The following is a 14,403-nucleotide window of genomic DNA, read 5'->3' as shown; positions in this document are numbered from 1 at the left end:
AGAATTTTCAGTTACTTTTTGTTTAGAAAGGGAGGGAGAGCTAAGTAAAGGGAGCAAAGAAAAAACAAGTTTATTAAGCTTTTTGTATTATCTTTATATTTTAATCTTTTAGTTTTGTTTGTATTATCAAAGAAGTCGATACAAATGTATTACGTGCTGTATTTGTACTTGTGAACATTTTTGTTTGACATTTTGTTATAGCTGTTGGTACTTGATTAGATGAACAAGAGAAGAAAGTGGATATCTTTACGATTACTCTAGCTACTCCTTTTTAAACTAAGGGCAACAACAATATAAACGGCTAAGGATCGATTAGATGAAACATGATGGATAATGTTACAAATAAAATCGAAATTAAACAAAACGATAAATTTCAGAAAAATACGTAATTCCTCGAAAATTTCATTAAAAAATTAGAAATTCGTTGTCATATTACAGAGAAAATAAGTATGCACTCATCTACTCTGCTTCCGAACTACTTGCACACAGCATTCATACATTGCATGCGTACGTCCATATATCCAGGTGCCTACTTATCATTAATACTCTTAATTATTTTCATACGATATAAAATAATAAGTGTTTTAGTTTTTGAACTGCACGTGCAGTGTTGAACGTTTCATCGATTTGGCACAAAGGTTTCCCGATCTTTGGTTCTCAGAAATCATTGACAAAAATGAGTTTTGAAAAGGTTGGAAGCTACTCGCATTTTTCTATTATGGATTTTGCAAACGAGCTTAATTTTCATCTTGTCAATCTTGATTCACACGAAAATTATGTTTCGATTCAATACTTTTATCATTTTCATTAAACAAGTTCACAAATAAGTATCTTTAAATAGATATCAATTTTACGATATTGAACAACTCATTTGCAATCCCCAGGGTATTGTAAATAACATTATCTTTATATGTGCACGGTATGACTAGAATAAAAATTAACGCGAGACATTCGTTATCGCTATTTAGATACATACTTACAACTATCATTAGGCAACTCGATCGATTTATTTTATGATTTGTAAACTGTTTTGCTTAATCGAAATCGTGATTTCTATAGAGATAAACGATAAGTTATTCAATCATACAATTTTTTTATGAGCAGAATGATAATATCAACCACAGAAACAGAATATTTGTGCTAATTACTGCCTACATGATAGATATTCGTTAATCAATAGGCAAAAAAAGAGTACAAGATGTTAACATTAGAATGTTAAAACTTAAGTACCGATCGTTGCGGAAGAATCTACATAGTACCTTTTAACGAAAGGTATAATATCCGAGTTACGCATAAACATGGTAAAACATGTGTCCAATATAAATACACGGCTTAAGAGCCACATTATCGAAAAATTACGCAATCAATATCTCTAATCATGCGTGGTATTTTTAGTCGCAGGACGATTTTCTTTCTACATTTTTCTTTATAAATACCTTAAAAAAATAACATTCATTTAAAAAATAATAGATACACGTCACATTTCACTATACATGCTTACGATTCGATCGTGTGTTTTAAACATTTTAAAAACTCGACGGTCTAACGTAACTGATTTTCTTACATTTGTGCGCGCCTCTGATCCAGAGTTGTACTATCGTTTGAAAGATGAAGTTCTATAACTTTTTAATGAGTGTGAAATTAAATTTCAGTACTCTTACGAACATTCAAGAACGTTCAAAAACAATTCTTGATGTTCTATGACCAATCTCTGGCTGATTTTGACTTTCCTTGCGCATTGGCCGAAAAAACATTGTACAGTATTCTCTCGATAAATGTAAGAAAGCCCTATGCGTTAAATGTAAAAATTTTATCCCCACCGCTAAGATAATTAACTTTGAAACCAGTGAAACGATTAATGTGGCGGCAGTAGTGGCACAAAGGTTTGACCGCCGAACAATGTAAATAGAGTCCAAGAGCGAATATCCGTGTGAGACAGACTAATGCAACGGCAAAATTTTTTTATTTTTAGTTCTTTTTGCACACAGTCTTTGTTAACACATTGCTGGTATTTTTCTGATTAAAATGATATCAAATATGATATAATTCGGATTATATTTACTTATAAAATCATAACTTATTATCTTTTACTATTGCTGTTAATAAAGTTTAAAATAATATTACGTCTGAAACGTACGTAATGTGACATAGAATTCGTGTCTTCTACTCGATGAAAGTAAATGTACACAGAAAATTTGTAGCTTTCTCATCAACAATCGTGTCGTGAGTTGTGAAATACAACACAAACAGAGAGCTTAATCTTAATAGTATGTATAGACCTCTGTTCTTGAAATATGTATGGCAACGCTTTCGATGTGCGTAGAGAAAACTTTGAACTAGTTGCATCGTCGAATTGGCCCTTAAGTCCTTGAGCAGTCCATGCAATAAAATGTTGCTGACCCTCAGTTTTTCTGTGTCGTGTCTCACTCCCTCTCGGAAAATTAAAAGTCCCAATGTGTACATACCAGGTAAAGAAACTTTATGGCAAGACGCTAACAATAATAAGTGCCCTTGTAAAACGACGTGTCGAGTCGTTTTTGTACAAGCATTGTTTCAAACGCATTATTCCTCATATATGTCATCTCACATTTGTTTGTGGAATGGGGAAGGCGTACGTGAAACGTATAGATTCCTAGAATTATATGTATAAGATACGTAAATATAACCCAGATTGTATCGGGTTTGATATCATTTTAATTAAAAATATGTCACGAATATGATAAAAAAATTGCATAAAGAAGAATCACAAATAAAAAATTTGTATTTATGTATTAGTATTATCTCACCGATACGCGGTTTTTAATCTTCGCCAAACTACTTCGACTCTCAGTTCCTCTCTCTCGTCGACTAACTGTCTCTTTCTACATTCGACAAACTATAAAGAATGTAGACCTATGCGATAAATATGACTCTCCGGACTCGAGGGTTTCACATTTATCGAGAAAACATTATACATACAATTTAAAATTTATAGAACTACAACAAAAAAAAAAAAAAAAAAAACAAAAAAAAATTAATAATATACACGTATAAATTAAATTTTCCTATTAGAATCATAAAATGGCAACGCACTACCTTGATCCAAGGTACTAGACAAATAGTGGAAGGTTCTAACAGTGAAAGTTTTAATGTTTGAATCGTATGGAAACGGTCATGGCAAAATTCGCACAATCGATATCTAGATAAATATCAAAGAGATAAGAGGTCAAAGGTATGACCAAGAAAAGATAATGTAAAGAAAATGAAATGAAAATCTAGTGTAAAGGGGACGGCCAAAAGGAAATACAAAAGGTACCTGAGGTGAACGAGCAGATTGACTTTCGTTCAATAGAAACCAGTATAATGATGATATCCTGGTCTGGGTGGATGATACGGTGCAGGGCTTAAAGGGTAACTAGGATTATATCCTGACAAAGAAGGTGGTGGTGGAGGAGAAGATAACATTCGTCCATCCTCAGCGTCAGGTACGATGTGTGGAGTGCTAGGCGCGGTTGCTTCAGGACTCGCCATTATACGGCTTCCAGATCCGTGCAGGTGATGAGATCTTGAAAGCGTGAGATCGACAGTGTGTCTTCCACCAGGAGTGAGATCTAAACTTACCACCCTTAAAACGTCGTTATGAGGATAAGGTGGTGGAGGCGGTGGCGGCGGTGGAGGAACAGATGGAGAAACTGACAAAGGTGGTGGAGAGGATGACGATGGTGGAGGCGGCGGCGGCGGAGGAGGTGGTTGTGGTGGCGGAGCAGGGAGAGGAGGTGGTAGCGACGTGACTGCAATAGTAACAGAGGACGCGGACGTTGATTGAGAGGTTACCGCGAGAGGAGGAGGTGATATCGAATAGCTTCCGGTCCTACTGAGATCAACACTTTGTCTTTCTGTGATTTCATATAAATGATGGTGGTGATATCGAGTATTTTGTATTTGCATGCCAAAACCATGATGAAATCCTCTAGCAGACATGTCCAAACCTTGAAGTTCTCCGCCATTCAACACGAGCGGTTCAAAATTTGATCTTTCTCGACTAAAGTCCTGTTCAAGTGTATCGTATTTATATGGCGTTGAAAGATCCAACTGCATTGTTTTTTCCTTTACAGAGAGACTCAGGTTTTGCGCTACAGAGTCACCTTCGTCACTGGATAAATTGTCTGTGGGTACCTGTGGCTGATGATGATGGTGGTGATGATGATGATGGTGATGATGATGATGGCGAAGATGAAGGTCTGAATACCGCGATGGATTAGGTGTTGCTGATGGTGACACTAGATCCTCTTGTTGAATATGGATGTAATTGTTCGGCGAAGAAACACGTGACACATCCTCGTGATGCAAATACTGATCAATATTTTGCGCTCTTGGCGTTCCAATATAATCAACGGGGCGATGTAGTTGATAATCATCGTGCAAATGAGTAGGCGGCGTATTTCGGTCATCCGGCGTAGGAACAGGAGATATCAATTCTTCTTGCTGCTGTATGTACGAATCCAACTGATTCGGTGATCGTTGAGGTAACGGAGATTGTAACTGACTTGAGATTGAATAAAGATTAGTTTCGCGATCATTATCTTCTAATATTGAACTGGATACTGCTCCTATGTCTCTTTCAGCAGCATCAAGAGCAGCTTCGACTAATAAACTAGCATTTGCACTTTCAGTTCTTCTGTAGACACCAAGTCCCAGTTTACTATTATCCATAATACTTTGTGTTCTTGCCGTGTTTACTGACGATGATGCTTCTTCATTAATATCCTTCCTGCAATCTACGAATTCGAAAGTATTGCCGGTAACGACGTTCGTAGACAAATGAGGAATCGCGTTCGATGCCATGGTTACATCTGCTGTTGTTGAAGGATTGAATTCACCGAGCCATTTTTTGCTACCTTTGCTTTGTAGTCTTGAAGTACCATAAAGATCCGTTTCCGTGCGGACACTTCCTATAGTTGATTCTAGAGTACTCGATGCTGACACAACACTTGTCAAAAGCGACGGCGTTGAAATTTGTGGATTATTCTCTATTTTGTATTTTGTTGCAAGATTTGGTTCAAATTCGATTAAACTTGAAGATGCGGAAGTATTTGGTGTTTCAACTTTTAAACCATTTTCTGAAACGCCGTGGTTTGAAAGCGGACTATTACTGTCGTCCTGTTAAAAGTATTACAAAGGTAACGTTATGTAATATCACCATAAATCTATAGACATATATGAAACATGAATATATTTTATTCGAAAACAAACCTGAGAAACTTTTTTACTTGGTCGAGGAATTTTTCCACGACCGACATCTTCAACAAGCCCACCACTATATGCATCAAAAGTGTACGCGACGGATCGTTCAATTTTCGGCATCATCTCTTCTGTAAGGCCATGAACCTTCTTATAATGAAACTGCAAACACTGCTTGGTAGTGAAAGCTGCTTTACAACCGTTTTCTTTGCATCTAGAAATCAGGGACAGAAAATTGAAATTGAAAAAGCAATAACACTCGAAAAATAATAAACTGATATATAACTTAACACTTACTTAAATGGCTTCACTCCACTGTGCGTCAACATGTGTATTTTTAAATTACTCTTGTTTTGAAACATTTTTCCGCATCGATCACAAGTTGCAGCGCCAACAACGTCTTTATGATGTACCTCTTTCATATGACGTTGAAGCGCGGCACGAGAACCCAAAAGTTTTAAACACAGTTTGCACTGGAACTCTCGAAGTACTTCGGACATATCTAAATGTATGCACATAAAATTAAAATTAAAAAATTTACTAAAATTGTGACTTAGCGCAAGAAATAAGTCTTGTGTAATCATTTGAAATTCTTACCGCTGTGCATACGTTTAATGTGCACCTTTAGCTTTTGCGGCTGGCAAAATTTACGTCCACAGAAGTCACACAATGGTCTAGAACGTTGTGGATTTTGTGCACATCCATAAGTTCGATGCATCTCCAGATAATTCAAACGTAAAAAGAACTTTTTACAAAACTGACACTGATATGCTCCTCGACCCCCATGTAATTCTGCAGCGTGCTTCATGATATTGTCCTTACCTAAAACGGCAGCTCCACATACCTAAAAAATGCAAAATAAGTTAATAAAATATTCAGTTGTAGACTTCTTCAATATTATAATGCTATATGAACATTCGAAGATACGGAGTACAAATATTTATTTGTAATTCTTACCTTACAATGATATTTTCTTATTGTCAAGCTGTAATTAGTGTCATGAAAGATGCAACAATGCAAACGATAATATATTGGGTGGGTAAAATTTAAATTACATCCTCCACAATCTAAACAAAGGAAAAAGAATGAATACAATTAAGACGAATCGGAGCTTTCATTTGACTTATTCCTTAACGTTCGATTAGTGTATTTGTAACATTCACCATTGAACCTAATGAAAGGTATGATACCGTACTTGTTTTGTCTACTTTATTCTTTCGTGTCCATGCTGATGATTGTGAGTCCGCCCAATATGTTAATTCCATTCCCGATACAATATTTTGAGTAGTAACAAGGTGTAATTCACCTTCTTTTGTAACTACAGTAACGCTTCTTTTCTCCTTCGTATCAGCTGGTCTAATATAACGAATCCAATTACTTTTCAATGGGTTAGTAGTACTTATGTACAAGGTTTTACCATTATTATCTACCTAAAAAAAGAAATCATAACAATAATTTCTTGTAGTAAAATTTAAATATATTTAATACGTTCTTTGCCATATAAGTCGCATTCAGCATTTAATGTTTTTCAAAAATGGAACAAAAAGCCCAAACTATGAAGAATATAACATAATTATTATTTGTTTACAATTGAAATTTCGCTATGGCAGAGAACCCATTAGCACATATTATACTGTAAATATCGCCTGTACCTCCCAAATATGTCTCATAGAAAAATCATCAGGAATGTCCATTTCTCTAACCGGGCGTCCAACAAGGGGACCCAATTTGACGTGCATTGGAACAGAACCCTTCGCATAGATACCAAGTCCGTGTTCTGAATTCGCGATTCTTAGTTCAAAACATTCTGGTAAAGAATCTCTGGCATACAATGGTCGGTCAACGTCTACGGTTAGTTGTCTTTCTTCTTTTTGAGCTTTAGTTTTTGTTTTCTGCTGTTCAATTAATGAAGATTCATCGTCAGACTCAACATTATCTTCAGCTATTTTCCCATATCCTTCTGACATAGGATCATCAGATTTTATAGCTTTTAAGACTTCAGCATTCTCTTTATGTTTATTTATCCAATCTTCGTACGTTATGGAATCTGGAATTGCATATTGGGGTGTTGTTAATGGACATGCATCCTGCAAGTGACGATTATTGCATTCTTGACAAAGTTTTATTTTAATGGCCAATCTCTGAGGTTCAGACATTAAATTTTCAGTATTTGTTTCACTTTGAGACTTTGAACTTGTAATTTCTGGTGCGTCATCAGCTACAGAACAACTGTTACTATCATCTCGCACAATTATACCGTCTTGCGGAGCTTTTCGTACATCGTGATGTTTGCGGTTTCTGTGTTCATTAGTATGTTTATGACGTTTTTTTCTATGTTTATGTACTGGGTCATCTAAAAGTTCCTCAGATGAATCTCCTATTATATTTTCATCTTCTGCTCTTTGACTATCATACTTCAATCGTTTTCGTTTCTTTTTCAATTTCCGGTCTTCCATTTCTTGAACTATATTTGTATCTGTGCTTGAGCAATTAACAACCTCATTAGTATGTTCAGAATGATCAGTATATTGAAAGTCACTCACATTTTTATCGTCTTTAGTATCTGTAGGTTGAACACAAAAAACTACATCACCAATTGCATTAACAGTGTCTGTGATTTGCTCCATAACAGGTTCACTTACGTTGCTCTTAGCAACAGGAGATGCTGTTAAATTATTTGACACTGACTGTTTGTTGTTGTTGTTGTTGTTGCTAATTGCTGCAAGGTTTTTTGTATCCACACTTTCTACACCATGATGAAGTACATTTTTGTTATTATTTACATTTTCTATAACTTCTATACTATCTACGCGTTCAGTCTTTGTTGTAACATACACAATTTCTTTTGTAGCAATACAAAAACCATCTTTCATAGTAGGCTCAGTATTTGTTTCGTCAATTAATTTGGGAATATCTCTTTTTAAAGAAACTTGTCTCTCATCTCCTGATGTTATATCATTAGATGATTTATTTGAATACTCTGTCAGTAACACAACATCCATAGCTTTCAAATGTTTTTTCTTTTTTCGTTTATCTTTATGATGTTTAGCTTTGCTTTTATGGTGTTTGGATCGTGAACTACGTCGGTCATGTAATTCAACGTCATCAGATAATGTGGACTGTACTGCATTGACAGAGGATAACTCAGGTTCCACTATAGCATTATTATTTTGTTTTCTTAAGCTCCGTCGAAGAGATTCTCCTGTATCTTCTACTGAATTTTTAGCTGGTGCCACTTGCGTTTTCTCTTTTTTATTCTCGTCCGTTTCTCTTTCCTCTTCTCCATTGCATTTGCTACTGCATCTATAGAAAGAAGAACATGTATACAAAAGAAGTCAAGCATTATCAAATAGAAAGCAAGAAGTGTCAAATGAAAGAAATATGAAAAATTTGTAATCTATGTAGAAGTGCTAAAAAATAAACATTTACCTGAATATATTTTGTACTTGTAGTTAAATAAATTTAATGTTTCTTCTATATTGATCCATGTACATTTTTGAAGAAAATCGAAATGAACTAAAATCGACAACATCGATAGAATGAGCATTTTGTTTGTAACGAACACAAGATATTATCGATTACATTTTCGTATCCGTCATCAACCCCGCAAGATGGCGATTCGGGGGAAGATTTAAGCAGAGTAGAGGGGAAGTCCCGTCATCGAGTGACAAGACGCATTCATGCGCCGGTTAAAATAATTCTCGTACAGCGAATAAAATGCTAGTGTTAGGTCAAACCGATTATCGTCCCATCAAATCGATACAAAAGAAGAAAGCGTGTCACCTAAACTATAGAAGTGGTTTTGTTTCAAACATACCTGGCAGCGGCTTCGGCAAGATCAAGCAGATAAACTGCAACATCTTCATCTGTTGACAGACCCAACCGTTTTTTAAGAGAGAGCCAGCGCTTGCCGTTTTGAAGACCGATGCGAACGCTTCGAAAGTGTTTCGTTTTTTGTTCCGACTTCGTGCCAGGATTATTGCTTCTATGATGAGAACTTCTCGTTAATCCCGGCTCTCTCACATGCTTTGTACTTTTCTTCGGCATAACTACATCGTAGATCTGCCGGTATTAAAGCGGCGAACTCGAAGCTTACCACGGACACCGCGCACCAATATTATCCTATCCTCTTTATGCTCACCGCCGCCCACTCCGCCCACCCTCACCACCGCTCACCACCCCGAACAACCACTCGCATCCACCATATGTCTTCTACTTCTTTCTTTCTGCTCACTTGATATTCTACTCTCCTTTTCCATATCTCATTCGTACCTCGTGACCACGATCTTGGTGCTGTATCGATCCTGTCATTTGTGCCTCATTGCTATGTGAATACGTACATATGCATACATATATATGTTTATATACACATACATATGTATACGTAGTTCACGCGCGCATGTGTGTACAAATGAACAGAATGTTTACAACTCACTGATCTCTATACTGGATACGGTGTAGGACTTAGCTGATGGCTGAGATCTATAGAAGTGCCGCCATGTTGTGAGAATACAACATGTGCGACGCTTGTGGACGGTTATAGGTACTAAGATTTCTAATTCACATGTATGCTCATTTTTCCTATAATACTATTTATACAATCACGAATATGTACATGCATATGTACATAGTACCTTAACATCTCGTACAAAATCAAAACAAAAATTACAAATCGGTGTAAAATTTTAGAAAAGGTGGCATTGAAACATATTTTATAACATATTACCTACTCCATATATAAGCATAATGTTGAATAAAAAAATAAATCTATGTACATAAATAAAATACATACAATTTATTACCTACATTTACAAATTTAAATACAAATGTTACAAATACTTATAACATGTAGTTAATAATATAATTTAAAGTACATACAGTACAATAACACATGAATACAAATACGACAATATATAAATACAAATAGTTGTAGGATTAACTCAGGAAAAGATCCTTCCTTCTTTTTAATCTACAAGTCATCTGGTTAGAGTTCTGCCCATTTCGACTCATGGAGTGGATCTGGAGGAAAAAGTGAAATAATGAGCATTGCTATTAATATGCAAAATGGGATATATTGTTTATAAAACAAAATAAATAAACACTGTAAATAATGCACGAAACATAGTGTTTGTACATAAGAAATAACTTGTCACCACAAATAACACATGGAATATGCTGTTCACATAGGAGAGATAACTTGTTATTATAAATAATACATGGAATAGAGAATAGAGGTAACTTAATGCCATAAATAGTGCATAGAAAGAACTATTTACAGAGTAGAAACAATTTCATATTGTACATAATACATAAACCATCCGGTTCAGAAAAAACATAGTGTAGAGAGCTGGGAATGTCATTGTCTGATTATTGATAGGCACAAATAATTTGTCATATAAGATAGTAATGGACATGAGTTTCACAGATTTTTAGAGTATAATTTTTAACATATGTGTATAATATACGTTCAATGCATAAGTATAATGTTTCTCGAATTAATATTTGAAGATGGTCGATTAAGGCATCAGCTATCAATTTATTGGTGAGGCAGGTGGTTTGTCAAAATCTTTATTAATGGCTCTGCGGAATAATTTTTCTACCACAAGGCAAATTGTTACAATTTCCTCCCATGGGATAGTCAGATAGCTTTTGATAGTTTTGTTTTTAATTTTTTTACAATAGCAATTTCCTTACCACTTCTTTCAAGGATGTCACTGTTATTTGAAGACGTTTCACTTTTTGCTTGAGAATTCGATTTGAATGACTCATTTCACGCACACGTTTCTTTAATCTCTGTAATTTCTTGTCTGTACTTTCAGGTGTTAAGATATATTGATGATCATGTTGTAGAATCAGTCCAAACGTTGTACGAGATTCTTGTATGTTTGTTTCACCCACTGCATTTATTTCTGGCATATCTATTTCAGAATCTATGCACATAAAAGTATATAGTTTAAAATTTTTATAAATGTTCTATACACTGTTATGAGTTTCATACTTACAAGAGTCATAGAATTCACTTGACGTTTCAGTTATAGGTGTCGTTTCTGTTTCATGCTTTATAATGATATTTTCATCTGCAATAATTACATAAATTTACTATTTCAAAAAGTGTTCTCAGAAAGTTAATAGGAAACTTTAGACTAATACTTTTGAAATTACTTTGGAAGTCATGAGTTGCTATCACATGAAACTATTCTTCACTAATTATTAATTTATTATTTGTAGCATTACCTGATAATGGTGTCTGCACAATAGATGCCTGACTTACTTCTGTACAAATATTTGGTACACTACCAGGCTTTAAGACAACAGACTTAAAGTTTTTACTGAAACATTCTGGTGCAAAATGCTTCGAGCACACAATAGTGTGAGGACTGAAGTCATAGTTTTCTTTCCCAATATTTCTGAGCCACAAACGCGCCTTCTTCTCATCTTTGGGCAATCTAAACAAAAGTATACTATTTAATTAAAAATCTTAATCTACAAGAAAGTACGTAATGTGGTATTGATATTAATTCATACTTATGAAAAGATAATCCTTTAGTACCCTTTCTAATATTGCAACTGATGCAGTTAGACATTTTTACTTTTTTGAAAAATGCAAATCACTGTAGTCAAAAAATTCAGTAAATGTCACATAACACTAACGCCAACTGACCATGTGAAGTTAGTAACTCACACTAGTAACCCGTTGCCAACCCATAAAATCCTAAGAAGCTCAAAAAAGGTTTTTTGAAATATCTCGAAAACTAAAAGTGAGCAATTAAAACTAATTTATAAGCAATTATGGGCAATTAAGGTGCAACTTTTTTACCTATGTTTTATTAAGATTGGTTACTACCGTTAGCTAACTTCACATGAGTGGTTCACTGTTCTTTAAATTCATAAAATTTTCTAACACGCACTACACACAGCCATCTCTAGTAGTATAGTAGTATATATGGTTTAAAGGTAGACTTCTGGGTAGCGTCAGATAGCGTTACAAGTATGCATGTGAACTGAAAACCTTAGTACCTATGACCGTCCACAAGCGTCGCACATGTTGTATTCTTACTAGTGTCTCTCTTGTATTTAATGGTCCTGTATAAGAAAGAGATACAGTGAATCAATGTGGCCAAATTCGTCTGAGCTACGTGTGTTAGACCAAGCAAACTTGATACCTTGGCACGTAAGCTTTGCACTGTGTCCAGATCTCAAGCTCTTCTGGTATATTAAACATCCATGCCTCTCTGTGTTACAGTTCGCCGTCCGAGAGTTAATTATAAGTTTACTTCTAAAAATTATGAAAATTTATGTACTTTGTTAACATGTAGTGATTGATTGATTGATTGATTGATTGATACTATTTTTTTCATTAAGCCGCGCTTACATGATAGGAATTTTGGTTGGCCAACCAAGTTGATCGACCTCAAATCATTCAAAATGATCAGTGTAAAAAGCATTTCAATTAAATATAAGTTTTTTATAATATTATAGTTAAACGACTTGAAGTCGATTGATTCGAAAGTTGTTTAATGTAAACGCGGTCTTAGAAAATATTTCACGCTCTCGACTGATCGTTGCATGCATTTGTAGTAGTGTGGCACGAATCTTAGATCTGGTAATACTGTAATATCTTTTGGAGATTGGCAGTCAGGATTTTCGAATCGTTACTGGTTGCAAAGAACGATATTGGTGAAAGATGTCACGAAGAGCGATCAAGTCAATAAATTGGGCTACTCTCGCTGAACGAATTCCGGAATCAGAAAAAAATGCCTTCTCCGCCTTTAAATCTAAATCAGACCAATATTTACGACGGTTAGTAAAAAATAATGAGAATAAATTTGTTATTATTTCAACATGTATCTTGTTATATAATATCTTTGAATATCTGTACTAACTTGAAATACTGAAATTATGAGATTTTTCAATTGGTGCATTATCTTCTATAATTAAATTGAAGAGATTCTAAATTATTTTAAACGAAACTAGAAATATGAACGTTAGATGAATATATAAGGCTATGTTATAACCTTAGTAAAGTTACGATACAGCTAACAGTGAATATAAACTTAATATTTTATAATATTTTTGTTACAAAAACTAGACTCAGATTTACTAACACTTGTTTGATAATCTGAATAATTAAGAGCAGTTTCTTTTATTTCAATATAAAGTATATACTGTTGTGCTTTTGTAGAAAAGTATTAAAAATTTACATTGAAGTTAGAAAAATTTCAATAATGTTATGAAGAAAAATGTGTTATATATCTTACAGCATGACAGCAAATCCAGAAAGTGCTCCAAAAATTGATTGGGGATATTACAAGAAAACTGTTGCAACTCCTAGTTTAATAGACAAATTTCAGAAGGAATATGAAGCGTTATCAATACCATATCCAGCTGATAAATATACAGCACAAATTGATTCTCAAGAAAAGGAAGCGGTAATATAATATATACGTATACATCTTTTATTCAAATTTTCTTTCCAACTTTTAGGTTGTTATATATGAAGCTTTATGTTTTGTAAGTTAGATATATATAATGATAATGCTTATTTTACAGTTAGTAAAAATGGAACAATTTATGAAAGAAGCAGATAAAAAAATTGCAGAATCACAGAGTGAAATAGAAAGAGTAAAAAATCTATTGCCATTTTCGGAAATGACAATGGAAGATTTCAAAGATATGTATCCAGAACATGCAATTGACCGTGAAAACCCAACATTCTGGCCCCATACTGAAGAGACTCAGCCAGCTGCAATTGAGAAAATGGCAGCAGCTGAATCTAAATCGAGTCATTAATCAAGTTACATGCATTCAAAATAACTTTAGTCCTTGAGTATATTGATGATTGATGATCAAAGTCCTGATGGGTAGTATTACCAATGTGTCTGAGGTTAGAGCTCCCATGAATGAAAGATTGGAATTGTCAAAACAAGATTATATATAATGCTAAATATACAAAAACATAAACTGACTCTGCATTTTTATGATTTGTAGAAGATACTATTATGTAAGAGCCCATAATTAAGTTAATTCCAATTAACTATTAAAATCAATATATACACATACTATTTTCTTCGAAAGTATGTAAGTGATGAGTAATAAAATGATTTAGTAGTTCAAAATATATGTAATACGCGTACAAAATTTAATAAATAAAATACCATAGAAATAATTACATTTTATACAGAA

At 34.3% G+C, this 14,403-nt stretch overlaps 3 protein-coding genes across 3 annotated transcripts; 1 reads left to right on the top strand and 2 right to left on the bottom strand.

The window, feature by feature from the left end:
- Positions 1-69: 69 nt before the first annotated feature.
- LOC143182972 (uncharacterized) lies at positions 70-9,546 on the bottom strand. Its single transcript, XM_076384313.1, has 8 exons — positions 9,038-9,546; positions 6,873-8,523; positions 6,416-6,650; positions 6,178-6,287; positions 5,818-6,064; positions 5,518-5,722; positions 5,233-5,434; positions 70-5,139 (listed from the first exon to the last, which is right to left on the bottom strand). The coding sequence occupies exons 1-8, from the start codon at positions 9,265-9,267 to the stop codon at positions 3,325-3,327; spliced, it is 4,695 nt and encodes a 1,564-aa protein (XP_076240428.1). The 5' UTR covers positions 9,268-9,546; the 3' UTR covers positions 70-3,324.
- Positions 9,547-9,992: 446 nt separating this feature from the next.
- On the bottom strand, positions 9,993-12,057 carry LOC143182973 (uncharacterized). The gene is made up of 5 exons (XM_076384315.1): positions 11,746-12,057; positions 11,455-11,666; positions 11,223-11,297; positions 10,915-11,150; positions 9,993-10,239 (listed from the first exon to the last, which is right to left on the bottom strand). The coding sequence occupies exons 1-5, from the start codon at positions 11,802-11,804 to the stop codon at positions 10,156-10,158; spliced, it is 666 nt and encodes a 221-aa protein (XP_076240430.1). The 5' UTR covers positions 11,805-12,057; the 3' UTR covers positions 9,993-10,155.
- Positions 12,058-12,794: 737 nt separating this feature from the next.
- On the top strand, positions 12,795-14,185 carry LOC143183779 (ATP synthase subunit d, mitochondrial). The gene is made up of 3 exons (XM_076385492.1): positions 12,795-13,020; positions 13,481-13,649; positions 13,771-14,185. Exons 1-3 carry the CDS (start codon positions 12,905-12,907, stop codon positions 14,008-14,010), a joined length of 525 nt encoding a protein of 174 aa, XP_076241607.1. The 5' UTR covers positions 12,795-12,904; the 3' UTR covers positions 14,011-14,185.
- Positions 14,186-14,403: the final 218 nt, after the last annotated feature.

Source organism: Calliopsis andreniformis, chromosome 9 (assembly GCF_051401765.1).
Source record: "Calliopsis andreniformis isolate RMS-2024a chromosome 9, iyCalAndr_principal, whole genome shotgun sequence".
In the NCBI taxonomy this organism is placed as follows: domain Eukaryota; kingdom Metazoa; phylum Arthropoda; class Insecta; order Hymenoptera; family Andrenidae; genus Calliopsis; species Calliopsis andreniformis.
Note: the sequence above shows the minus strand (reverse complement) of the source record. Positions and strands in the feature narration are given on the sequence as shown.